The 27,824-nt window shown below is 40.2% G+C and overlaps 1 protein-coding gene and 1 long non-coding RNA gene across 4 annotated transcripts in view; one reads left to right on the top strand and one right to left on the bottom strand.

The window, feature by feature from the left end:
* Window positions 1–2,566: 2,566 nt before the first annotated feature.
* Window positions 2,567–27,824, bottom strand: part of ANKFN1 (ankyrin repeat and fibronectin type III domain containing 1) — a 489,950-nt gene continuing 464,692 nt past the window's right edge. For both annotated transcript variants that reach the window (XM_032320627.1, XM_032320628.1), the window contains 3 exons: window positions 25,226–25,392; window positions 18,448–18,661; window positions 2,567–4,034 (listed from right to left, as the gene is read on the bottom strand). In XM_032320627.1, the coding sequence (XP_032176518.1) occupies window positions 3,229–4,034; window positions 18,448–18,661; window positions 25,226–25,392 (1,187 nt within the window). In that variant the 3' untranslated portion in view covers window positions 2,567–3,228. The remainder of the gene's footprint in view (window positions 4,035–18,447; window positions 18,662–25,225; window positions 25,393–27,824) is intronic.
* Window positions 3,833–27,824, top strand: part of LOC116577433 — a 69,965-nt gene continuing 45,973 nt past the window's right edge. The window contains exons 1-2 of one of the 2 annotated variants that reach the window (XR_004280507.1): window positions 3,833–3,915; window positions 4,925–4,996. This is a non-coding gene — a long non-coding RNA (uncharacterized LOC116577433). Of the gene's footprint in view, window positions 3,916–4,028; window positions 4,170–4,924; window positions 4,997–27,824 lie in introns of those variants that run through there. The other variant, XR_004280508.1, reaches the window with a different exon arrangement.

Here is a 27,824-nt window from a genome sequence, read left to right on the forward strand (position 1 = left end):
TGCTTTAAGCATTAGTGAATGTTCTTAAAATGGAGTGGGTCTCATCTTTAAGTACCCACTTCTTAAAATATCCATTCCCTGGAGTAAGTGTTTTTAATTACTGTTTCCCAGTTCCCCTCACCAAGTAAGAGGATATGATAGCCTTGTAAATGGTTGCCAAGCATATACATTGGTGACTTGTGTTTTCCAGGCTGTCTTCCTTTATGAATAGCCAGCAAGAGGGAAGTCAGTGATGTTTAGCCCAACGTGCCCTATGATGGCCTGAGGAGATAGGCTTTTGCCTCTTCTAAAATATCAATGAGAAGATGTACAGTGATGATGGCTATACCCTGTGAGCTCCTTCTGGTCCAGGAGTATGTTTTGTTCTGGATTCTTTTGTTTTTCCAAGGGACTTGGAATAGAGACAGACATATGGGAGGGCCTTGGTCACTGATTTTTGAGGGTTTTCACCAATGATGAGAGCTGGGTTAATACAAGTGAGAATTAAGCATGGTAGAAAAATTATGGGACAGGAGAGTTTCCTCCAGAGGCCCCCAGATTGGACTTAAAAAAAAAAAAAAAAGACAAAAGTTCATCATATCCAAAATAAAACAAAACTAAACCATAAAGATAAAAAAAGCAAACCAAAAAATCCTCAGAAGTTGTTAAGTCTCCATAATGCCTGGACATAACAAATAAAGGATTGTGAATTAGAGAACATAATTGTCTCTCACGGGAATCTATTAGTTTAAACAAGGCTCACAAGATGTTGCAAAGTGTAGGTACAGGTGGAGGTCACCTACTTGAACAGATACTGGCTAAATACTGAGGACATAACATCCACTTCTACATAGAAATATTGCTAGGAATATACATTTTCAAACCAACTCATTGTGCCCACTGAAATAGAAATGTGCAGTGTTCATTTCACGGGTATGCACCTCTTTTCCTCATAGAAGGTGAAAAAATAACCCATGATCTCAATATAAATTAGTGTGTTTGGGTTTAATGCAATTTTACTTCATGAGTCATTATTTGGTGCAAAGTGCCAGAGCTTGCCGACCAAATGAGGGGCCAGAAGGGTGGGTCAGTCTCTGCTTTTGCTGCCTATTGAATGCCTCCCATCCAATTAACAGTCACAAGCTTCCTTCCATGCCACCAGAAAGGTCATGGTAAGAGAATCACTTGGTTTCTTAGTTTTTGACAATTCCAGCTTTCAACATATATAATCTGTCCTATAATTAGAAATAAGTAGAAACTAAATGCAGATGATGCTGTCATTTTTATTATTAAAGGGGAGTCATATGGTGTGTAATATTAAATAACATTTCTCTCCAATTTGCTTTTTAATTAACTTAGCTATTAACTATGTGAAATTTGTTATTTCCTGCCAACAAGGAGCTCTGTGATAATGGAAATCTTTTAAGTAAAAGTTGAGAAAAGAAGTTGAATTTGGAATTAAAAGATAATCTACAAACTAGGTAAGTAGCCAGTGGGCAATCGAAAGTTGTACCGATTCCCAATGGGCCAGCCTACTGTAAAGGGAATGCTTCTGGGTTCTGACCCTGAGACTAAACTAGCTCTGTGACCTTGAGCAAGTCACTTAACCTCTCTTGGGTTTAATCGTCTCATCTGTAAATACAAGGACTTAGACTAATTTTATGGTCTTTTCTAGCTCTACCACTCCATATACATAGAATTCACTCAGAACAGAAGAAAACTGCATTTTAAAATCCTTGCAGGCATGGAAAAGGAGCCACCGTGATTCTGCTCAAGAATCTTTGTGTGTGTGTGTGGGGGGGGGGTCACTGAGTATAAAATCTCTTAAAAAAATAAAGATTGAGCTCTGGGCCTTAGTTTTCTAATGACCATAGGCCATGGGCCAAATCTGTACCTTTCCGCCAGGGTAATTATTTATGTTTAAATCAAATGTTTTAAAAATGGAAGGGATCGGAATAACATTGTGAACAGGGGACTTTGTATGAACTCCCATGAGGAGGAATGGTAGAACTGTGAGGACAGGGGTAGGGCCCATAAAGAGCAATATTTAACCCAAATGCCTGTGAAGCAGAAAAGGACCATTTAGAGTATCAGTAAACTGAATGAGTCTTGGCTCCAGGAAATAAGAGAAGGTTCAGGCTTTTTTTGAATATGCAGTGTGATTTCTCTTTGATTTGGGTTTCTCATTTGTGAGAAAGGCAGGTGAGAAGCATTGAGACCAAAGCATCAATTTCAGGTGTTTCAAAGTATAGCCTTGGAACCACTGATGTAGGGGTGCACAGATGTACCAGCGTAGCTGTAAGGACTCCATCAACTGCTGTGCCGTATCTGAAGGGTACTTTCTCATTCAGTGACCTTCCAGCACCTAAGAATCTGAGCAGACCCACTATCATTTTCAGAGACAAAGACTCATGGACTTATTTTAGGATTGTAGAGGAAAAGCTCATCTCTCTCTTACTCCTCCTTGTTTTTAACCTAGGTTTTCACTTAATTTAGCTATGTCCCTACACCTGAATAATATAAGGCCCATATCCATGCTTCAATGGGAGATGAGTGCGTAGGAAGGGCTGCTTTGTGCCCTATTTTACCTTTGGAAGACAAAGCTAGAAGCAAAGCATCCTCTACTTTTGCATCTAGTGGCTTCCACACAACACTAAATGAAGAAAATGACTGCCTACTTAATCATATTAGTTCTGATGGATAAATTTGATTTGGTGACCAGCTGAGAACCCTGCACTTTGGAATGACTTGGTTTAGCTAACTGGGAACCTAGAACAAGTCCACCTGACCTTGTGCCCTGAAGACCTGGGCTTCTTTCCCATACACTCTTCTAAAGGTTCGCTGTGGAAGGAAAAATAGTGCTAATCTTACTTTCATCTCTAGAACTCCTCCCCACCAATCACAAATTCATGAAAGATACCTAAACCCAAAGGTCAGATTACAGAGCCAGCTGTAGAACTGAGGGTGGTTTTTTAGGTAGCCCTGCCTCCAACAAGAGTGCCTCCCAACCGGTTGGCATGTTTGAACCCTTGTGTCTAGGGCTCCATGTTGACACAAAAGCTCTTCTATGCCCTGAACTGGGAACAAAACTGGCAACTCTCACCTCCACCCAACTCTTTCCTAAAAAAGAGGGCCTTGAACCTGTAACTTTTGGAGTTTTAACATTCAAACCATTTGAAAAGGGATGGAGACACAGTGGAAGCGGGATGGAGGGAGGGTGATGGAAAATGCGGTGGAAGGGGACCCTCCCTAAAGCATGCTGCTCAGTATTTCTGACACCTGGGATGTGGTCGGGCCCTCAGGGCTCATCTCCGGACCTGTGGGGCTGGGAAGGCCAGAGTGGCTTCCTGGGGGCGGGCTCAAGGCAGCCCAGGGCTTTGAGTCCACCATTGCCGCAGAGTAGGGCTCCACGTAAATGCGGCGTACGGCAGGCCTCGGGTCCTGGAGACTGCTCTTCCCCTCTTCAGGGAGGCTCGTGGTGTGAGCTAGAATCAGGCTCCGGGGCCCATCGGGGGCTAGTCGCAGCCGCTCGGCCTCTGCAGGATCGTCGGCCAGGCCGCAGGCCCGGGATGGGTGCTGCGTGTAAACGCCCTCGGACAGCGACAGCGACTGCGTCTCGCTGTGCATGCGCAGCCAGCGCTGATGGCGGCTGAAGCCGCCGTAGTGCTGGTGCTTGGCCGGCTTCCGCTTTCCCAGGAAGCCCAGCGCCGGCCGCGAGCCGGGCGCCATCTTGGCGTGGTTCTTGGACGCCAAGCCCGTCAGTGTCAGGCTGTGGAGGACCTCGGCGCACGAGTGGTCAGGGTCTGGCCCCAGGACCCGGCCCTGGGGGTCCTGACCCGGCCCCAGAGGACTCTTCATGTCATGCACCTGCAGGACGTCGGGAGCGCTGCCACTTAGGCCGCTTAGCGCTTGCTGGGCGATGTCGTGTGATGACAGGTACACCAGGTCCAGGTCTCGGGGGCTCAGAGCATCACTGGAGTCGTAGTCGCTGTCGGTGGGGAGGAAGACTTCTGAGCAGCCTTCTTCATCAGAACAGGGCTGTGAATCTGCAAAGCCTGAGACCCGGGTTAGAAAAGAAACTCTTAGCCTGGGCCTGCTTCATGGGGTAGGATCTGTGTGGTTGAGCCCTCCCCACCCCTGTGCCTAGAAGAGCCCTGGGCTTCCTTGAACAGTCTCTCTGCCCCTTGAAGGTAATTATTATTTTTGAACAAGGGGCCCCACGTTTTGGTTTTGCATAGGGTCCTGTAAATTATGTAGTGGGTCCTGTGCTTAACTTAAGGGAAAGGAGGGAGAGGAACTTGGACAGGTCCAACCTGGATAGTGGCAGAGGGTAATGTGTCCTTATTCCCCGTGTCCTTATTCCCATGTGCACTTTTATTATTGGCTGGATATGTGTAGAGAGGATGAAACAGGAAAGAAAGCTGAATGTTATTCATTCATTTCCTATCCTTATTTCAGAGATAATTTTTGCATTCGAAAGAGCAGCAGGAACTTAAGAGGTTGTGGGTCGGGGTGGGTGGGGGAGAGAAGAGGTGACACTATGGGGACTGAAGTCAGGTTAACTGGATTTCAGATCCTAGCTATCCTCCACCTACTTGTTCTGTGATCTTGGGAGAGTTACTTAAGTTCTCTGAGCTTTAGTTTTCTTATCTGTAAACTGGGGATGATAATAGAACTTCTCCCCTAGGATGATAGAACTTCTTCCCTAGGATGTCTGTAAAATAGAAATTGATTATGTTTATAAACATTTACCCCAGTTGTCAGGTGTTTAAAAAGAAAAAAAATTAAAAGTAAGGCCAAAGAAAAAACAAAAACAGAAGTAAGATGAGAGGCAAAAATAAGCCTCAAAGTACATACTATAGTGACCATAAGTGAGCCAGAAGTTTAGTTCTTAGATATTTGTCATTTAATGCACTAGTTGTTTATATCTTTTTCTTCCTTTCAGCCAGGTTGTACATTTTGGTGGGGCAAGGACTGTCTTTAAATCCTTTGAATTTCCCATGGAACTCAGCCCAAGGTAGGTACTTGGTAAATACATGCTGATTTTGAAAGCATATATTTATTTGAAAACATGAAAGTGCTCTTAAAAAGAAAAATCGCTGGGGGCACCTGGGTGCCATAGTCAGTTAAGAGGTTGACTCCTGAGGTGGTGATACTGGGTTTGTGAGATGGAGCCCAGCGTAGGAGTCCATGCTCAGCACTAAGTCGGCTCCAGAGTCTCTGTCACTCTCCTGCTGTTCTCTCTCTCTCTCTCAAATAAATGAAATAAATAAAAAAAAAAAGAAAATGAAAAATTGCTCATTTACAAATCAGGTAATCTCGATTAAAAAAAAGTCTCTGTAGGATTTTTAAGTAGAATTTAGTAAACTTATGTTTAAAGTCATCTGGAAGAGAAAATTTATGAGAGCAGCCAACTTTTTTTTCTTTTTCAAAGATACAATAGGGAGGAGCCTGATTTACCAGATACCAAAAAATAACTACATTTAAAAAAATATATTTTTATTTATTTATTTGGTGGGGCGGGGGAGACGGAGAAAAAGAGAGAGAGAGAGAACAAGCAGGGGGAGCGGCAGAGAGAGAAGCAGGCTCTCCACTGAGCAGGGAGCCCAATGTGGGCTCAATCCCAGGACCCTGAGACTATGACCTAAGCTGAAGGCAGACGCTTAAGCAACTGAGCCACCCACGCACCTCCAAAAAATACTAGAGATTTGGTAGCTAAAACTTTGTAGTATTGGTGTATAAATGGACAGATAGACATGTAGAACAGAAAAGTAAAGTCTACAAATAGTGGTAATTCTGTGTGATAACATGTGGTTAAGATAACATTTCAGTGTAGGGAAGTGAACAGATTATTCAGGATATAGTGTTGGGACAACTGGCTATCCCTTTAGCAAGATAATTAGAAAATCCTATGTCATGGCATATATAAAGATAAATATAATTTAGCTTAAATGTGACAGGCAAACCCTAAAAGTAACAGAAGGCAGTATGTTTGTAATTTTAGGGTGGCATGGTCATTATAAGCAAGACAAAATCCTAGAAGTCAGAGAAGTGACAAATTTGACTGCATCACAGTTTAATACTTTGTAAACCACATGATACTATAAACAAAGTAAAAAAGGTAAGTGATAGATTAGAAGAAAACAGTAATATCATGTGTAACAAAAGGTTAATAGCCAGAATATAAAAATATTTTCTGTAAATCCATAAGAAGACAATCCAGATGGGCAGATGAGAATCAGTTCTTCAAAAAATAATTAATACAAATGGCCAATAAACATACTAAAAATATTCAACTTTAGATAGACTATAATTACTAACTAGGTGGTAGTTAGGGAAATGGATGTTGAAACAACAGGACATGTTTTTGCCCGTCATATTTGGTAAAAATGAAAAGAGTGATAATCTCATGTGTTGGTGATGTGTGGGGAATCAGGGACGCTCATAGAATGATGCTGGGAATATAAACTAGCACAGCTCTTCAGATAATGTTTTGGTACACTATATTAAAAATGTGCATATCATTTGTCCCAGCAAGTCCTTTTTAAGATATCTGTGTTTGAGGAATTGTCACTCTGTATACACGGTGACATTTACAAGTTGTTTACTGCAGCGTGATTTATAATAGGGAAAATGAGAAAGAATCTTGTGGCTGAGACTGTGTGAAAGGAAGACTTAGAGGCACCAAAGTATTAAGAAGAGAAAAATCACTTGAGAAAAGAAAAATCGCTTACTTGCAAAATTCTGCAAGGGAGTCCAAATTCAGGACTGGCTTGCTGATTGAAAAATACAACAGGTATTTAAAGTAAAAACCCACAGGATTAAAGGTTATAGTTATATTGTTCATGGTGGAAAATCAGATGTGATTATCATAAGAATATTGCAGACTTCAGGGAAAATTTTTGTTTTGCTAAGGAGTTAGTAATTTACACAAACAGGATTAAGGTTTCTTCTATTTTAGGAAGTAGAACCAGATGTAACCCCCCCCCCCTTTTTTTTTTTTGCTTGTTTGTTTATTTCAGGGTCAGGGCGTGAAGTGCTTCTTTCTCTTTTTCCTGATTATGGAAGATGTGTGTGCTTACTCATTGGCAGGGCAAGATTTCAGTTTTGTTTTCTCACTGTTGGCTGCTACCCAATATTATTATCCATTTTTGGTTACAAATCTTAAGTTTTCTTTGAGACAGCGATACACTCATGTAAAAGACCACAGTTTTTCAGCTTCCCTTGCAGCTAGGTATGGCCATATAACTAAGTTCTGGCGAATGAGTTAGAACTGAAAGTACTATATGAAACTTCTGGAAGGCTGCATAAAGAGAGCTGGCTAGGCCCATGAGGCAGACTTAGGGAAAAAAAGCCACATGTTAGAGTGTTAGAGCTGAAAAAGGGAGTGTGGAATCTGAGGACCATGGAGTCCACATTACCAACAGTGAATTATCTGCCTCTGGGCTTCTTTCACACAAGAGAAATAAAGTGTTTTGTGTTCATGACACTCTCATTTGGGTTTTTCGTGACATGGATCCAAACATAATCCTAACTGATGCACATCTGAATGTCTTATTAGGAGGATGATTTAAAAATTTGGGCACATCTGTATTATGGAATATTGTCCAGCAGCTACAGAGGAGATCAACCCATCTACTGTTCCTTAAGTAATGTTTACCAAAAAAGACTCCCTTTCCTAATTTTCTGAGGTCTACCTATCTGTTCAAGGGTTCCCCCAAACATAGCCTTCTTTAAGAAACACTCCCCAACTATCCCAGAAAAAAATTGCTCACTTGTCTGCATTTCTCTAACACTTCTTGCTTCTATTATCCTTTGGCCTTTAGCCTATATAGACTTATATTATTAGTTGTCTTTTTTTTTTTTTTAATTTTTTATTTTTTATAAACATATATTTTTATCCCCAGGGGTACAGGTCTGTGAATCACCAGGTTTACACACTTCACCGCACTCACCAAAGCACATACCCTCCCCAATGTCCATAATCCCACCCCCTTCTCCCAAACCCCCTCCCCCCAGCAACCCTCAGTTTGTTTTGTGAGATTAAGAGTCACTTATGGTTTGTCTAGTTGTCTTTTTTAATGGAAATATAACATCCTGGATTCCTGGTTAGATCAGAGCCCTCTTAGGGCAGATATATTTAATTCATCCATTCAGTCAACAATGAAGATTCTGTTTTGCTTTAGCTTCTGCTCTAACAGAAGCACTGTTCTTGATGCCCAAGTAAATATAAAATTAATAAGAAGTGACCTGTCTCCAGAGAGTTTACTGTTCTAATGAAAGTATAGGGCATGTATGCATCCATGAGACTAGGAGAACATATATTTTGTAAGAGAAGTTTAGCAAATATGATGTAGGTTTATAGGAAAGAGATTGCATTTCATTGGGGCAGGATTGATAAGATACTCATTTATTTATCATCTCTTATTTATTATTTATTTCCTCATTTGTTCCTATTCTCTAAATTGATTTATTTCTTCATCCACTTTCAAAAAGTGGTTTAGGCAGCTATTAATATGCAAATGATGAGAGGATTAGAAACCAGAGAGGAAGAAGAACAGTACAAATGGCTCTACTTGACTATAAAAAGGGAACAGGAAAGGAATTTGGGGGAAATCAGGCTACAAAAGTAAGATGCCAGTGATTACACTCTAAATTTAAATAATTTATCCTAGGAAAATTAAGCCTATATCCATGCAGGACTTGTGCATGAATGTTCATAGCAATTTTATTTGTCTTAGCCCCAAACCAGAAGCTACTCAAATGTCCTTCAGTGGATGAATTGTTAAACTGTGGCACATCCATACTATGGACTACTACTTACCAATAAAAATAAAGAATTCCATTTATGTAACATTTGTGAAATAATTACAGAGATGAAGAATAGTAGTAGCAGGGATAGAGATGGGGGGAATGAGTAAGGCAATAAAGGAGGAACAGAAGGAGTTTTGGGTGATGGTACAGTTGAGTATTTTGGTTATGGTGGTGATTACCCATGGCCATACTTACGATAAAACTGCACACAGCTATCCAAGTAAGCCTAAGTGCTTGTGTGCGAGCACATGCATACACACATGCGTGGACAAGTGTCTACATAACTAGTGAGAGCTGGTTGTGGTGTTGTATGAGAGCTGTGTTTAAGTTGTTGATGTTCGAGAGGTTGGGGGAAGGGTACATGGGAATTCCTGTACATTTCTTTGCAACCTACTGCTTCTCTAATTATTTCAAAATAAGTGGTTAAAAAGAGGGAGGTTAATTTTTTAAAAGGTAGGGGAGAGCCAGAAGAGAATAGTAAATCTTAGATAAGGAGTTTGTACCTAATTTTGTACCCAGTGGGTAGCTACTGAAGAATTTTGAAGAAATAATTGACAAGTTGAGAGCTGTGATTTAGGATAATTCTGTAGCAGGTAGGATGTAAGATGAACTGGATGAGGAGGAAACATACAGAAAGGAGGCCAACCAGGAGGCTGAGGTCCAAGCTATGTTTCTTTAATTTTTTTTTTTTTCCAGGTTGTAAGGCTGTGCAAGAGCAGTGGTTATGTGGAGGAAAATAGAAATCCAGGGAAATTACTCATGCAAAGATGTTTACTAAGCACCTGTTTTATTCTAGGCAGATAGGGTATCTGCTTTTAAGCAGCTCATAGAGTGTGGATTAAGATAAATAAGTCAAAAAATACAAAAGATTAATATCAGATAGTGCAAAGTTCCATGAAGAAAATGAAACTGGGTTTCAGGTAGAGAGTGATTTGGGAGGAAGGTTCTTTTGCTAATGTAGCCAAGGGAGGAATCCCCGTAGAGAAGGGAGTCTGGGTGAGACCTTGAGGATCAGAAGGAATCAGCTATGTGAAAGTCTGAGAGAAGAGTCCTAGACAATTTGGAGAGGTAAGTGTAAAGGCCCTGAAACGACCAGGAGGTTTCAGGGCTCAGTGTCTGAATGGTGGTATCTGCCTTAAACTGGAAGAGTTAAGTGCAGCAGGGTTAGGCAGTAGATTTGGGCTGGGTTGGGCAGTGGAAGAGGTGGTAAATTTAATTTGGATAGATTGGCCAAGATATCCTGGAGGAGATAGAATGAGAGCCTGGGTTGCAAGGCTGAGGGAAGATGTTTGTGGGTAGAGATGAAAGAACTATTGGAAGGGAACTGTTGAAGATACAAGAATGGTAGGCTGACAGACATAACAAGAAGGGGTGATCACTTGTGAGCACCAGTGCTGACACTGGTTTTTAGTGAAAAAGAGCAGAAGGGCATGAGGTGGGGAAGAAGATAGATACAGAGAGATTTTCATGCTAGAAAAAGAGAATTGGATAAAGTCTTGGGCTGAAGGACTTTAACAGTCTTTTTTTTTTTTTTTTTAAAGATTTTATTTATTTGTTTGAGAGAGAGACAGTGAGAGAGAACATGAGCGAGGAGAAGGTCAGAGAGAGAAGCAGACTCCCCGTGGAGCTGGGAGCCCGATGCGGGACTCGATCCCGGGACTCCGGGATCATGACCTGCGCCGAAGGCAGTCGTCCAACCAACTGAGCCACCCAGGCGTCCCAGACTTTAACAGTCTTAAAACAAGTTTTAGACAGCACTTTTCCTCATCTTTTGTGAGAAAAATTGGGCATTGTAAGTAACAGGGTCTCAGAACTATGGGTTGTTTTTGATGATGGTAGCAATAGGTGTTGTCAGCGTGATGAGGAAGAGAAGTTAACTGAAGATTTGAAATTGGGCTGGAAGTAAGATCCAAAGAATTGAATTTAGTTGAGCTTCTCTGTCTGATCAGTGTTTCTGTTCAGCTGGCCACATGTATTCATTTGTGCCTACACTAGTAATAACAATACCTGACATTTTCTTAATGCTTACTGTGGGCAAGCCATTATGCTAGGTAGTGTAGGTTCTTCATCCTATTTAATGTGTATAACAGTTCCCATTGTGCAGATGAGAGTATTAAGTCTTAGGCTTATTACATTTTAAAATTTATACATAGCTGATAAGTAGCTGATAGGAGCTCACATGCAGATTTGTCTCACTCCAAAGACCTCCCTACGGCTATTCACGTTAGCATTTTCATGGCTTTCCATGGAAGCTTCCTGAGGGCTGGGGCCTGGTTCATCTAATTTAGTTTGTGTGGGACCCACACAGAGTTATATTAATTAAACTCTTAATAAGCACTTCTTGATGTTGCTGCTGCTAGAGAAACGTGTTAGGTTTTATGTTAGTTTCCTGTGGCTGTTATAGCAAATCACCACACACTGGGTGGCTTAAAACTACAGAAATGTATTCTCTCACAGCTCTGGAAGCCAGAAGTCTGAAATCAAGGTGTCATTAGGGCTGCACTCCCTTAGGAGGCTTTAGGAAAGAGTATTTTCTTGCCACTTCCAGCTTCTGGTGGCTGTTGGCATTGTCTGTGGTGGCATCACTCCAGTATCTGCTTCTGTCTTCACATGGACTCTCTTCTGTCTCTGATAAGGACACTTATTATTGGATTTGGGGGTCACCCTGATAATTCAGGATGATCTCATCTTAAGATCCTTAATTACGTCTGCAAATAAGGTCACATTTACAGGTTATAGGGGTTAGGACTTGGACATACCATTTTAGGGTCACCATTTAATCCTCTAGAAGTCTGATAGTAAAAATGACTAACTACAAGCAGCTGTTGAGGAGTCTGTGACACTTTCTTCTTCTTTCCAATCCACAGTCTGGTAGAGCAGTTTGCAGTTTGACCTCTCAGCATACAAATATTGAGCATTTATAGTTTTCAGGGGACTAAGGAGTATATGAAGGTGTTCTTCAAAGGTCTGAGCTTCTAATTTTCAATGGGGAATCATATTTTAGGACTCTCAGGAAGTACCTGTGCTGATTTCTGCAGGTACAGTTAGTTGCTTAGTTCTCTTACCTCTTCTGGCATTTTATTCATATCTCTGTTATTGCATTTATCAAGGTTTATTATAAACTCATTTACATGTTTATCTCCATTATTGAACCATGAACTCTAGAGGGCATGCACTGTATCTTGTTTATCTCTGCTCATCTAATTTGAACATGGATAGTAGGCTATAAGGACCTCCTAACAAGACTGTGACTTAATCATCACTGTGTTATTAGCCTCTTGTCCTGTTTCTCTGGTGCATACAACAAAGCTCTCAGGTATGCTGAACTGATTAAAACTAAAACAGATACTGAAATCTGGGAGTATAAAAAGAGTTGTAAGATTTGATTGCTTCTTAAAAATAATACTGAAAGCAGCCTGGAAGGAGCTAATTTACTTAATTTGCCACAGAAATTCCCGAAAATAATCACCTAAATCATTTTGCTTTATATTTGGTGATGCTTGACTTAAGAGTCAGCCTAACTGTAGCAAAAAGAACAAGTATCTTAAAATCAGATAAACCTGGGGTAATGTCCTGTCTTGCTTCTTACTGTGTATGTGATCTTGAGCAAATTACTTAGTGCCTCTGAACCTTTCATCCTCCATGGCCTATATGTAATCCATTGCCTGTCTCCAATAGGTACTATGGTGATTAAATCAGGTTGTTAGAAATACTTTTAAGTGCCACTCTTCCCTTCAATATTTAGAGAGTAACTAGAAAACATATTGCGAATATTACATATTGAAATACAAACCAGTAATCAGATAAACTTCCAAGAGTTGCTGTGAGAATGCTGTTGATAATAAAGGAGAATAATACTCTCTTGTATGGTGTCTTGTGCTGGTGATGATCTAGTTCAGTCTGTATTTCCCAGCCTTGATTTAGCAGTGAATTAGTAAATGATATACCTTCTTTACCATAGCTCCTAAGAGCAAGGAAATAGGAGATAAATTAAAAGAAGAACTAGTTACAACTGTCATACCCAAGGAGAGGAAAATGGGCTTGGGTATGGAGTGGTAAATATTATCTTGTAGGTTCATGGGCCCACAGTTGGGAAACACTGTTCTAGTGGGAATCTAAATATTTGACTTCCATGGTGGTTGTATTATTTATTATAAGACTTAGTGGAACCTATTGCTTAGAGTGGGATACCCCTCCCAGAATGAGCTGGGAAAATCTCCAGGATGCCAGCCAGGGCACTGAGGAGAGTTTCCAGGGACTTAGGCCACTGCCACTCCCTCTCTTCCTGGAAAAGAATGCAAAGTGCAGCTTCCATCCCTAGATCCAGGCCATATGCTCCATTAAGCATTTTAGGCACCTTGCCTAGTTGTTATTTTAATAAACCTGGTTGTGCTCCTCAATTTCCCTTAGAAGGCCCACTGGGCAGGCTAGCATTGGTAGAACCTTGAGTTTCCCCTCTGACTGACCCAGGAGTTGTTTGATGAAAGTTCTGCCCATAGTATTAGTGCTGGCTTAGGAAGCTTGGCTTTCTTGCCATTGTAATGGGTGTTGCAACTCCTGGTCTCTGTGGATCAGGCCAACAACAGCAGAGTAGAGTTGATGTGGATTTTGAGGGCGTTATGTGGAGATGACATTTCAGGAAAGAATAATTGATTTAAAGCTATTGCTTTTCTCTTAAAGGCAGGGGGCATGGCAGGACAGAAAGACAGAAATAATAAGCAGTATTTGCCCTAAGAAAATCTGTCTTCACCTTTTTAATGTACCACTGTCCAAATTTGTATTTTTTATATGCTTCACTGAATCTATTTCCAGTGTGTTTGAGTAGAATTTAAATAATTTATAAATGAAGAATTAAAATAAATCTCATCAGGTCTTGGGTAGAACCTCAGGGATTGTTCACCTTCTGATTTCCCAAGAGAAACAGCATCTTCAGAATCCTGTTGATTTTTTTGAACTGTTTATTTTATACTATAGTGTTCTTAACATTGTCTGGGAAAAGGTTACAAGGAAGATTTACATTTGGAAGATCAGGATAATTTTCAGATGCATCTGAAGGAAACAACGCCCCCCACCCCTCTGTTGCCTCACCCATGCGTCACTAGGAGAAATAGCAGTATTGGAAAAAAAAATTGCTGCTGCCTGTGACCACTATACCCACAGAAAAGGAGTGGGAGAGAAAATACCCATGTGATGGACCAAATCGTTCCACCCCCTGCCTTGAGTTGCCTTTTCTAGGAGCCAACTTTCCCCCTTGGGTCCTTGGGAGATGCTTAATTTTAATTGACTCAGAGGAGTTCTACTTTGTGTTTGAAAACCACAAGGAAATGGGAAGTTAAGTTAAAGAGTTCCACTCCCCGCTCCCCTGTCCCCCAACACATGCAGATACACAAAGACAAAACCAAGGTACTCAACAGCCTTAAAACAGAATCTTGGGCTGGCAGTTTTGTGATAGACTGTACTTCCTCCAGCAGGCTCCTCGGAAATTAGGTGAACCCTACCCACCGAGAATGGAATTGTATTGCAAACTCTGCTCTGTGGGCAACTCACTGGGGATGTTCCTCTAAATAGGATTTTTTTCCTCCTCATAAATGGTTTCCAAATAAAAGTAGCACACTAGTGCAGAGGACAGAATATGCAGAAGCAGATTTCATTGCTCTGAAAAGCTTTTGCTTTTGTGAGGGGATCGGACCTAAATGTTTCTCCCCAGTTTTCCTGTCACTGGGTTCCATTTTTCATTTGCTTCCCTCCACGTCTTTGTGTTTCACAGCCCATGGAATCTTGGCTTCAGAGAAATAAATGGACCCAAGAGAGAGTTATATTTTAAGGAACAGAATGATGATCGCTCACATTTTAGATTAATAATAAAATCCAAATGTAATTGGCCAGATCCTCCCAGTAGAGAGTGTTTGTAACCCGTCATCTGGCCATTATGAGAGTTTGGCACTTCTGTGGCACAGGAGAGGCCACCCTCATACAGCCAAGGGGACCTCCTTAGGACCCTGCAGCCAAGAGAACATTAAATGCTGGGAAGGTTCTGTGAGCAGAGAGGGCAGGCAAGGGCTGTGAAGGTGGAAGGGGAATTGAAGAATCATTTGCAGACTTATGTAGATTGTGGAACAACAGAGGGAGTATCTCTCTTGCCTTTAAAAAAAATGCCCTTACAACCCTAGACCTCTCTAGCTACTGCCCTCCCTCTTCTTTTTCATAGCCAAGATTCTGAAGAATGTGTCCTTACTGGTTCCATTCCTTTACCTCCCATTTACTCCCTGATCTACTTCTGTTGGGTTTCTCTCTCCTCCCCTTCATATACCGCTATCATCCAGATTACAGATGACTTCGTTGTTGAAAAGAAAAATAATACAACAGAAGCTTTTCAGTTTTATTTAACCTCTCACCATTGTCTGACATGCTTTAATTTCTGTGACACTACTCTCTTGTTTTTTAATCTTCTTCCTCTGGTTGTTATTTCTTAGTCTAAGAAGTCCTGCTGTCCATTCCACAGGGATCTTTCGACTCTCCTCTCCTTCTCTGACTTCTCTCTCTAGGGAATCCCAAGCATTTTTGTAGCTACATCATTCATATGTCAATAATTCTTAAGTTCATATTATAAGTCCAGTCTATTTCCTGAGCTCCAAACCCCATAATCCTTTTTTGTTGGGATGCCCTAAACTAACTTACTAACCACCTAAACTAACTAACCACCCAAGCTTGTTTCTCCTCTGGTGTAACCTTTTTTTGGTAAATGTCATGATATTCAGAGACATTCATGCCAGAAAACTTGGTAGCCCTCTGTTACTGGTTTCGTAATTGATATCCCAGCTTCCAGTACTATCCCACTGAGGTCTCTTCATACAACAGCCAGATTTGATTTGAAAGAATAATTCAGATCATATCAGTCCTTGCTTAGAAGTTTCCAATAGCTTTCCATCACAAGCAGAATAAAATCCAAACTACTTACCTTGGCCCTGCCTGATCTGGACCCTGCCTTCCTCTTTACACTCTTTCTCACCACTAGCCCCTTTATTGGCTCTGCTCCAATGACTTTGGCTTTCTTTTCATCCCTCACCCACTTCGGGGCCTATTGCTGTTTTATTGCCTGGAATATTCCAACTCCAGATCTTTGCATTACTGGCTCCTTTTTCTGTGGTTGGTTCAAATGTAACTGTCACAGATAGGTCTCTGCTGACCATCCTAGTGAATTCAGCATTCTCCCTGCTCATCTTGATTCCTGTTTTATGTTATACATCAGGATTTTCACTATATGAAATGATCTTGTTTATGTTTTCATTGTTACTTTTTCTAGAATGTAAGCTCTATGGAAGTGGCAACTTTATCACTATATCCCTGTTACCTCAAGGAGTACCTAGAACATAGCAGATAGCCAATAATTTTTTTTTTTTTTTTTTTTTTGTAATGAAAAGAGAAAAAGGCTGAACAATATCTTTGGATCCTGAGTTCAGCCAAACCGCTTATATTTCCCTTAATTACAATACAGCTGCACATTCTGCTTCCTTTGCTTATAATGCTCTCTTCTTTCCTTCGTTTTTGGCTCAACTCCTGCTTACCCTTTAGTACTTTGTCATCCTCTCTGGGAAGTTCTTGTTGATCTTACGAGTTTACAGTTAGACATCCAGAAGACTCCATTAGCACCCTATACACATCTCATCATAGCACATATGCTATTACCATGAAATTTTGTCAATGTAATTGTCTCCCCCACTAGACTAGCTTATGGCAGGGATGGTATTCATATGCCCAGCTCAGTGGGAGTCTACAAAAATATACTTGAGAAATTCTACTCAAAGAGTTCTTTAAAAAAAATACTCGGTAAATCCTAGAATACTTCAGTAATTATCTCTCAAGTTTTTTCATTTGCCAAGTTTTGGTCTTTAGACATTGAGTTTTTTAAAATATAGGAGCATATGTAAACTTACTTATAGATAAGGTTCATATCCCTACTACTGTTTTTTCTTTTTTTTCTTTTTAAGATTTTATTTTTTTATTTGAGAGAGAGAGCATGAGTGGGGGTGAAGTGGGGGGAGCAGGTAAAGGGCAGAGATAGAGGGAGAAGCAGTCTAGCAAGCAGGGAGCCTGTCACAGGGTTCCAACCCAGGGCCCCAAGATCATGACCTGAGCTAAAGGCAGACATTTAACTGACTGAGCCACCCAGATGTCCCCCCCCACTGAAGTTTTCTATAATAAGAGTAATAACATTAAAAATGATACCTACAGTCTATTGTCCATTATATGCCATGCATCTCTTAAATACACTGTCTTAACTACAAGTAACTTTTAAAGGTGTAGATATTATTAATTTTATTTTCTGTACATGGAAGCTGAGAGACTGAAATGTAATAGCTGTTCAAGCTTATAAGACTAGTAAATGAAAGCTATGATATGCTTTTTTCTTTTTTTCTTTCTTCCTTTTTTTTTTTTAACTATTGGAAATAAACAGGGTTGCTGGAGGGGAGGTGGGGGTGGGGGTGGGCTAATTGGGTGAAGGACATTAAGGAGGGCAAGTGATATGATGAGCACTGGGTGTTATATGCAGCTGATGAATTATTGAACATTACATCCGAAACTACTGATATACTACTATATGTTGGCTAACTGAATTTAAATAATAATAATAATAATAACAACAACAACAACAACAACAAATACTGTGATTTGAATCCAGGTCTCTGATTTCTTAGCCCAAGTTCTTTCTGCTACACCATGCTGCCCCCTATGGGACAAGCTCATATTTCAGAGCTGTTTATTAAAAATATTAATTATTATTGTAAAGCTTACAGAATTAGAGTTCTTAAAAGTTATAGAATCAAGGAAGATGCTTTGAATGCCATTAATTTAAATGACTAGAAAACACTACTAGTCTCAACATGTCCTTGGCAAGAGGACTATACTGCCTTTGAGCAGTATGCTTTTCTCTGTTTATAAGCCAGAGGTCCTTTGTAGAACTCTGTGTTAACTGAACCATGTTTTTGTTCTTATCATTTCCATGTAAACTCAAACTGAATTCCCAAGTGTAGAGGTGATGTGCTGGGCATCTCCACAGCTTGTCTGTAAGCTGTCTCCTTGTTTTGTTCATGATGAGGCCAACTTAGTTATTTAGCCTCAGGGTCAGGATGCTGGTTTATCCAATGTTTTTTGCTTTCCCAGTTTTCATCCCAGGACAGTGGTGCTATGTTGCATGAGAAGCTTGCCCTGAATTCTTACCCAGGCTAGGATCTACACTCTGTCTCTTTCCTGACACTCTCTATTTACTAGAGGCTGGGCCGGTTCTCCTTCCTTACTTGGTTTTGGTCAGATTCCCTTGGCTGACTTGGCCTTCACTTGGTACTGCATCAGTCCCCATTCTGCATTTCTGAAGCCCCATCATTGCTCTGTGTCCTTTTGTATCTTGGAAACTTAGGCTGGGACTGGACTAAAGCTTCTCCAATCCTACATGGAGTTGATTTCAGGTTACTGCCTTAGTTTCCTGTCCCTCTGCTGCTCTGATTTTATTCCCTGGATGCTTTTAGACTCTCACCATTATGCAGCATTTCCTCCTGTTTGCTGGGACCACGGCCTCAGCATAAAAGAGCCTCAGCAGTGGAGACAGTACCAAGAATCTGGAGACTGAAATACAGATCTTTAGATCTTATTGCTTACCGGTCACTGCCTTTCTTCTGTGCATCTCTGGGGATGGGGATGGGGATGGAAGACAGTCTATATGTGATGATGTAGAGTTGATCTTCTTGAGGTTCTGCTCCTCTGAAGGGTCTAGCAGCTTCGTGATGGGCAAGCCATAGACTGGTTGTTTGTATCTTGCATACTGTAGAGCATCCATGATCCACCTCATTTCACGCCAAACTTCATCTATTTGCTTTGGAATGAAATGATAAAAAATTTTGTTTATCAAACAGGTATTAAAAATGGGTAAGTTTCCCTGAGAGTCCAAGATGACACATTTTCCACAGTATTGGTTTTGAGTAAAAAATTTTACCATAGGCTTGCTAAGCCAGAAAATACCTCTTCTTATAATCTCTTGTGCCTTGCATATGTTTTTACCTGAGAGGCTATATCATGTAGTGCAAATAGTGGAAGACCTGAATTCCAGTTGGTACCCCCCCCCAACTTTTAGCTCTGTAATAATCTTTGGCAAGCCTCTTTGAGCCCTAGTCTGTGAATGTGGACAAAGACCTCCCTTTTTATACCTCACAGGACTGCTGTGGTAACTGGGAGAAATGATGAATTTGACAGTGCTTTGTAAAGCTGCAGGGTACATTTCTCACACATATGGAGTATTACTAATTTTTGGCATAAGATAAAATATTCCTCATTAGGATATTGGGAGGAACAGATATGATAAAGTCTAAATCTCAGAATACTTGAAGAAAGAAATGTAACTTCAGTTCTATGTGAACTAGAAAAGCAAAGCATTACTAGAATATTTTGCTAAGCAGAGATTCTTGGACCTATTTAATAGAAAATAGATAACTCTATATATTAAAATTATTACTTTCTTACATAGAAAATAAGTGCTTCTAAAGTGCAAAGTAGCTTAATAGCTTATTCCTAAGTAATTAAAATAACCTTACATTTTTTGGTACCTCATTCTATATTGTTATCATTTTGGTTTCTGGGTTACCAAAGTGATTTTAATAATATTTTCATTAAAAAGTACAGTAGTCATTTCTCTGAAGTCTATTAGTGTAAAAGTCACTCATATGTTTGTGTCTACCTCTGTGGATGACAGTTAGTCTCCCAGATCTTAATAGATACTGGCCATAAACTTGCTGGTTTTTCTGACTCTCCAAGGAGGGGCTGTTAGTTACATTATATTTTTTTTCCATGGCACCCTGGATCTTATGATAGGCTTTGCATCTGATTTCACTGGGTGTCTTTGGCAACCCGTTAACTTCTTTGGGACCATTTACTCAACTGTAAAAAGAGGAGGTTGGGCTAGGTAATGTCTAAGGTCTGTTTCAGTTCTGATACTTTATGATTTATTTTTGAAGAATATTTGGTAAGTTGGTGGCACTCAGCTTCCAGGTAAAAGGTGTCCATTGTATGAATACTGCAAAGTTAAGGTCTGATTATAGAAGTTTTAAAGATAAAGGACTTCCCAGTGTTATATTTTGTTTTCAAAATATCTTCTTAGGGCCTTAATCTGTACTTAAATAGTAGTCTTTAAAGAATATTCACAAACCTGGTATTCCTAAAAAATACAGAGTAAAGTCTGAAACTATGACAGTCTGCCATGTTCAGAGTGAACATTCACGGCAGGTAATAAAAGCATCTGATTGAATTTTAGCCTTTTTTAGGCAGTGAGTTGGGCGGGATGTTTAGCAGTGGGCAGGTTTTGAGGATGCGCTGAGTACTGGAGAGGGAGAGATAAGAAGTTCAGGGGGTAAAGTGAGAGTGCGAATCCCAGAGGAGACTCAGGCAAATTTTCTTGATGGGACTGTTGTGCTTTCAGCTGGCTTTTACTGGTCCTACTTCATGTAGCACTTCTGTCTCACAGTTATTTTAAAGGCACTACATGACTGTGAACAGCTTTTTAGGGTGCTTTCCAAGGATAGGGACTGTACTTTTCTTTCTTTTTGCTCTTGCCTATGCCAAGAGTAGATACTGAATAATGATTGTTCAGTGAACAAACAAATGAATGTATGGATGGTTACCTAATTCTTTAGATCTCTACCCTCCAACAGAGTTATTATGAGTATTAGTGGGAGTAGCTGAGTGCACTGTATAAATGATACATTGTTATTAAGTTTTCAGTTGTTACTATGAAAGTCATGATTATTGTGTGAGGCTGAGTGTGGCCTCCCCAAATATATCCATGTCCTAATCGCTGGAACTTGTGAATATTTTTTTTTAAATTTTTTTATTTATTTGATTATTTGAGAGAGAGCGAGAGCAAGAGAGCTCACAGAGGGAGAAGGAGAAGCAGACTTGTCACCGAGCAGGGAGAACCCAAGATAGGGTTCAATCCCAGGACCCTGAGATCATGACCGGAGCCGCAGGTAGATGTTTAACTGACTGAGCCACCTCGATGCCCTGGAACTTGTGAATATTACTGTATATGATAAAAGAGTAAATATTACCTTGCCTGGCAAAAGATGTGATTAGGTTAAGGATTTTGAGAAGGAAGTTTATCTTGGATTATTTGGGTGCACCCTAATTCAATAACAAATGTCTCATAAAGACGTTCTTATAAGATAGGCAGAGGGAGACTGGCAGACAGGAGAGAAGGAGGCAGTGTGACCACAGAGGCAAAGATTGAAGTGATGTGGCCACAAGTCAAGGAATGGCAACAGCCATCAGAAACTGGCAGAAGCAGAGAGCATATTTTCCCTTGGAGCCTCCAGAGGGAGTATGACCTGACCAATACTTGATTTCAGATTGTCAGTCCCCAGAGCTGTGAAAGAATACATTTCTTGTTGTTTTAAGTCACACAGTTTGTGGTAATTGGTTTCAGCAGCCCTATGAAACTAATACAATTGTTAATAATAATCTTCTTGTTCTCTTTGGGTAAGATTATTTCAGCATTACTGCTGAGGATGGATAGGGAGATTTAGTATACATTTTAAAATTATGTGTATAAACAATTTATATCTTATTTTTTCTCAGTGATGAAGTGAAGAAGTATTAGCTGATATAAGTTTAAAATATTTGTACAGGGAGGCCTCTGGGCTGAGTTTAACAGACTTAGCTAAGTAGCCCTAAAAGAAGTACAATTTTCACCCATTTTACCTTATACTGTTGATCTAAAAATAACTGACAACATAATCCCCCTGATTTTAAGGTCCAAATTCAGCTTCTAAAGACTTGCTGACACGTTTTTAAAAAAGAAAAGACCATGAACTCCGTAGGTCTGTTGGTTAAGAGTTCTGCATCCATTTCTCACCCTGCCTTTTAAAATTTTTGGTTTTCATCCCATAAATTACACCCTTTCTCTGTACTCAGGCAAGATAATATTTTTATTAAAATGTAAAGGTGATTGGTTTTCTCACAGCACAGTTACAAGGTGCTTGAGGGGATGATAGATTGGCTATATTTAATGAGCTGTGTTTCTATTACAGCTTAGGAGCATTTGAAGCATTACAGTATATAAATTATGGCCTAATTGCCCTTTAGGCTTTAGCAGCTCAAAATATGCCAAGCTCCAAGTCTCTACACTTTGACATTTCTGCTGTGTGTGCTGTCTATAAAACCTATATACCTTATCTATGATTTTCTTCACCTCCCCTGGTCCAGGCCCTCCCCTTTTCTGGCTGCACTCCTTGGCTTCTTTTCCTCGCTGTATTTACATAGACTCCCTTGCTCTTTACAATGTTTGGTTTGTGTAGTGACTTCAACACTGTCTTAGATCTGGAATCATACAAATGCTCTCACGGCTGGCGGTTGCCTCTGCAGGTTATGGTGTGTGGTGGGCTGAGCTGTGAATGCCAATGGGTGAGTGGCTCCAGCTGGTTTTCATTCTGAGTGAGAGAGGGATTGAGAAGCCCAACATAGATAAGGGGAGAAATAATATTGCATTATCTCTAATCAGTGAAGTTATCCATGTTGGATAGAGCAAAGCAATCCATTGAAGGCTGTGAGTACAGGGAGATGGTCAGGGTTTACCCAGGTAAGAAGTGATTTTTTTGAACCCTTTGGGAATTGGCTTTTATCCAAGTCTACGTGTACCTGGCTGGCTGGAAGGAGAGTATGTAAAGGGGACTCTCAAGTTACCTGCTTTGGGAACTTTGAGGAATTGCTGGCCTGGCTTGTCTTTATCCATCCCACTTAATGGTGTGATGAAAGGGAAGAGAGAAAAAGGCAGTGGAGCCCTAGAGTAGGTGAAAAAGAAGGGGCCACAGAGTAAGAGTGGAGCCAGGAACTCCTGAGGGGTCTGAGACTGAGAAAGACTGAAGAAAGTCCACTTTCTCATTGGATGACCATACTGGATTCAGGGGAAGTCTTAAGTGGAATAAAGCAGAAACAGAACCTAAGGCATGGTTAGACAGTGCTTCTCTAAATGTATTTGTGGATGTTAAAGACATCATGAAATATTAGAGCCACCCAGTTCTTCAAAGTCATCTCGTCCACCCTTTCATTTTATATATGAGAAAATCAGGGCCCTGGAGATCAAATGAATCATCCATTACTCCAAGGTCTATCGGTAGAACTCAGGACTAAAAATGTATGCTAATTGATTTCTGGCCATTGTTCTTTTTCTGATGCTCCACTGCCCATTATATTGGATAGAAAAGGTAAGCCAGTCTTTATTCTCTTGCCTCATTCTTCCCTTTCCCACCCCCTTCCTCATATTAATGTTCCACTTTTACTGTAAATGAAATAAATGCCATAAATGTCTGGTTTTTTTAAATACCATATTTTCAGGTCAAGAGAGCAAGTTATTTCTTAAGAGGTTTATTTCTTTAGTCTGAGAGGTCATTTAAGGTCTCTCATTTATGGAGTCGGATAAGTAGGATAAGATTTGTCTGCTCACCACTTTGCAAGTATATTATAATATCTTCTTTCTGAGTACTAAGTAAATTCCAAATCTTGTATACCCATATTTCAGAGCATTTTCCCTCCTTATTAATAACCGAATAAATGAATATATAATTTACTTCATATTTACTATGTGCAGGTAGTGTGCTCGGTGCTTTATTGTTGTTGAATTCACAGTAACAGTATGAGTTAGTAGTACACTTACCTTCCCTATTTTACAGATTAGGAGGTTGGGATTCATTTTATTTTATTTTATTTTATTTTATTTTATTTTTAAGATTTTATTGATTTGTTAGAGGGAGAGAGAGAGAGCATGTACACAAGCAGGGGGAGCAGCAGGCAGAGGGAGAAGTAGGCTCCCTACTGAACAAGGAGCCCAGTGTGGGACTCCATCCCAGGATGCTGAGATCATGACCTGAGCAGGTTCTTAACCGACTGAGCCACTCAGACGTACCAGGAGGTTGGGGTTTAGAGAAATTTATTTGCTCAAAGCATTCCTTGCCTAGTAGATGATTGTGATAGCTTCATATTTGATTTCACTGCTTTTGGTCTTCTCTTTAAATCCAGGAATGGTATGGAAATTATCTACAAACATAGCCAATGAGAATGAGTGCTTACTATAAACAACCAGTATGGCTATACCACTGAAAAGGACTATCTGCCAGCTTGAATCTATGCTAAATAGCTATGAGAGGCTGTAACTTACTTTCTTTAAGACTTTGGCCAAGTCCCTGTTGTCTACAGAATAAAGTACAAATTTCTTACTATAGCCTTTAATAAAGCCCTTGTGGACTGATCTCATTGCTACTTTCATTCTTGCCTGCTTTCTTACTACCTTCACTCAATTTATGGCCCAACCAACTTTGACTACTCATCATTCCCCAAATACTGTTTTCCTGCTCTTTCTGCCTTATCTGTTTATACTTTTTCTTTGAATGCCCCCAGTCTGTTTCTCCCTACTGTATAGTCTAATTTATCCCTCTAGGCCAAGCTTGGATATCAGTTACATCCTCTGTGGCAACTTTTCTTACACCCACAAATATTAATAAAGTGTTACTTCTTTGTGTTGACACAATTTTTTTTTCAGTACTCCTCTTTTGGCACCTATCTCATTTTATAAATAGTATTTATACACATTTCTTGTCTATCCTACTGGGTTTAAAGCTTTTTATGGTCAGGGATTGTATCTAATTCAACTTGTATCTTTCTTGAAGTGCCTGACATCTGGGTATTCAACAAATATTTACCAAATTGAACTAACTATATATCCTAGGTATCTATCATAGGCTATTGCTGGTATACTCATTTTGTGAGTTGGGTAATATTAGGCAGAAAGATCATAAGATTTGTCCAAGGGACTTACGGGCAATTTTAGATGAGTTCCAAATTGTCTTGATGACTAGTCACTGCCCCTGTCACAAGAACTTGAGGTGTCATCTTAAGGCTTTTCTAGACAAGACCATAGATAGGGAACACATTTTCCAGCCCCTGTAGCCACACATTAGAGTGTCAGTCAGCTCTGCCAGAAAGGGGTCTAAAGCACGAGGTCCAACTGGATTTGGGTTAATATAACTCTGGGATATTGAGTTAATTGATACAATTTTTCTTTCTGTTAGAATTATCAATGGACTACTGGGTAATAATGATAATCTGATTACTAGTTCTTCTAGCAGTGATTTTTCTCTCCATATGGGAAGCCACTACTACCTACCATAGTAACGGATGCAGGTCTTAGTAATGCTGTGATTTATATGTAGCTTTTCTTAAGGCTTTGTTTAAAAACTCACTTCTTCCTGAACTCCAAATTTTAACCAAATCAAGAGGCTACTTGCATGCTGTGATCTTTAAATAAACCCCGATTGCTGTTCTTTTTTATGCTTGTTTCTCATCCCCTCCACTCTACCCCTTCTTCCTTCATTCTGCCTCAGAAGAAACAAACTATTACCTGCATGAAATCTAAAACTTGCTGGTGTCTTTGTTTGGCAGCTGCAACCTCGCTGTCTGAGATCGCTTCCCTCAGGGACTGTTGGGTATTCAGAGAATCCAGCTCCACCACAGCAGAAAGGCGGCAATACAGACTAATAAATTTCTCCCTGTAGCTGCAAAAATGAACTGGAAAATGGACAAGCAAAATAAAACATGTTAAGATCTGGTATCAAAATAGAGAAATTCATACCTCAGAGAAAACAAGTTGAATGAAAACATGATTTATTAATCCTATCAGTGGAAAATATTAAGCCATAAATAAATTATAAATGTGCTCTTTAGGGGCCAGTTGTCTGGCTTCAGTCAGACAGTATTCCCTTTTAAGGTTTACCAAGTCCTGGTAAAGGTATGGGGAAGTGGGCTTGGCTCAAGCTGCAGTTTATGTTCTGCTCCTAAAGTTAAGGCCACATACACACACACACACACACACACACACATATTCTGAGAAAATAAGTTTGCTTATCACTTTAAAGAAGAAAAAAGTCAAGTAGCAATCTGAAACCTAATTTTGATTTTCATGTCTGATTTCCACTGTGTATCTTACATGCTTCTTTTCAAAGCCAGAAATCCCAGAAGATACAAAACACACTTTTCTTGGGATGTCTTTTATCTGGCTGGAAAACTTCCTTTAGGACCTGGCAGGATGGGTTTTGATTCTTATCCCTGCTCCTGTCCCTGTCCTTGTCCGTGGAAGGATGATGGAGCTGATACCTCAACAGACCATTTTTGTCTTTGGCAGACTTGGCCTTCATCTTTCAAAAGATAATGGGCCAGTGGCCAGAGGGAACAGTCTAATAACCTTCATCTCCATCATGGAGGAGGGAGAGAGGAGTGTGGGACTCAGGCTCATGTGGGTACCCTGAGATGGATCAGATTTCCTGTACTTCTCTCTGATCACATACTAAAACAACAGATTGCAGTGGGATGAGGAAAGCATCCTGAATCAGACTAGTGTAGTACCAGTCTCTTCCTGGCCATTGCTGAATTTTCAGACTCACTTTCTAGGAACCTCATTTACTCTATGTGTCTAACTGTATCACTGTGTTTCATGCTATGGAAACAGTCTATTAGAACTCCACAAATCTGTGGAAACATTTTTATTCTGGCTTCTTTAGTGAGGAATTCTAGGAAGAATATCTAATTACTGCCCTCAGGTGTCCTTACTTTTGATTCCTGAGACCCAGAAGTGGCCATTTAGGAAAATGAAAATCACAGTGCCTCGTAATGGGGCATCTTGTTATCTCTACACCTTAGTGAGAAAGCCCAACTTCTCTGCCTACTGAGAGATTTCTAGGCACCCTCCAAGTCCCATCTTACCACTGCCTACTTCCTTGTTTGGTTTTCTCCTAAGGTGAATCGCTGGTGTTGGTACAGGTAACCTGCCCTGTTTGTGTTTCCATATGGAAGTGGAAGAGAAGAATGTCGTGAGGGCTTCTGTGGTTCATCCTTATTTCAGCTGTGCACCGTTATTTCAAGGTGTTTCTCAGTTCTAGAATTGATTTTTCTCTGTGGTGTCAAGTCCATCCTCCCCACTTCCTCTACTCTAGCACTTCTTTGCCTGACACACAGAAGAACTGATTTCATATGGCCATTCAGTAAACAACAAACTATTGAGCTCTTCCTAAACCATCTGCTTTGCATGCTATTTCCCTGCTTAAAAACCTCCACTGAGCTCTTTCTTGACTTCAGGACAAAGTCAAACCTTTTACCACCAGAAGGAAAGTGTCTTGTGATCTATAATTTGAATAAATCTTCAATCATATCCTCCATCATGCAACTACCCTTCACCCTCCACTCAAATTAATTCTAAGCATTGGTCAGGCTGAACTTACTACAAGTCCTGTTACACTTCCATGCTTTTACACGTGCCTTTTTTCTGGTCCTCAAACACCTGTTTCTACCAGTATCTTTAGGTCACACCAGTGTCTTCAGGTCAGCTTCTTCTGATCCTTGAAGATTGAGCTTAAGTGCCTCCTCAGTAAATCTTCACTGACACCTCTTTCTCTATAGGCAGAGGTAGTTTCTCTCCTTTTGTGCTCCTAGAGCACTTGTTTCTAAATGTATCAAGACAGTTACCCACTTTATTAGAATTATGTGTTTACTTGACTGCCTTGGTATTAGGCTGTGATTTCTCTGCGGGTAAGAACCATGTCTCCTATTTTTATTTCCTCAAAACCTGAAACATTATAGCTTTTCAGTTAATGTTCATTGACCAAATGAACAAAAAAATGCATGGCCTGGTCTGAAGAGGGCAGACCCTTCCTCCAAAGTCTCCTCTTTCCCTCCATCCTCTTTTCTCTCTGTGCTCTTGATTTTCCTGTTTTGAAAAGTGTATTTCAGGTCTATGATATTTACTGGCAGCTATACAGGAAAGAGTCACCATTATTTTGTAGTTTACTCTTGACTTACTTACTCTTGTAACTCCCTGAATGTGTCTTTATGCCTTTCAAGGAGGGATTATATCCTGTTAGCACTTATGAAGATAGGGAGATTAGGAAAAGGCACTAAAGAATTTCTTTAAAAGAAACACTATCATTCCCATATGAATTCTAAAACGC

This window comes from Mustela erminea, chromosome 18 (assembly GCF_009829155.1).
Source record: "Mustela erminea isolate mMusErm1 chromosome 18, mMusErm1.Pri, whole genome shotgun sequence".
Classification (NCBI taxonomy): domain Eukaryota; kingdom Metazoa; phylum Chordata; class Mammalia; order Carnivora; family Mustelidae; genus Mustela; species Mustela erminea.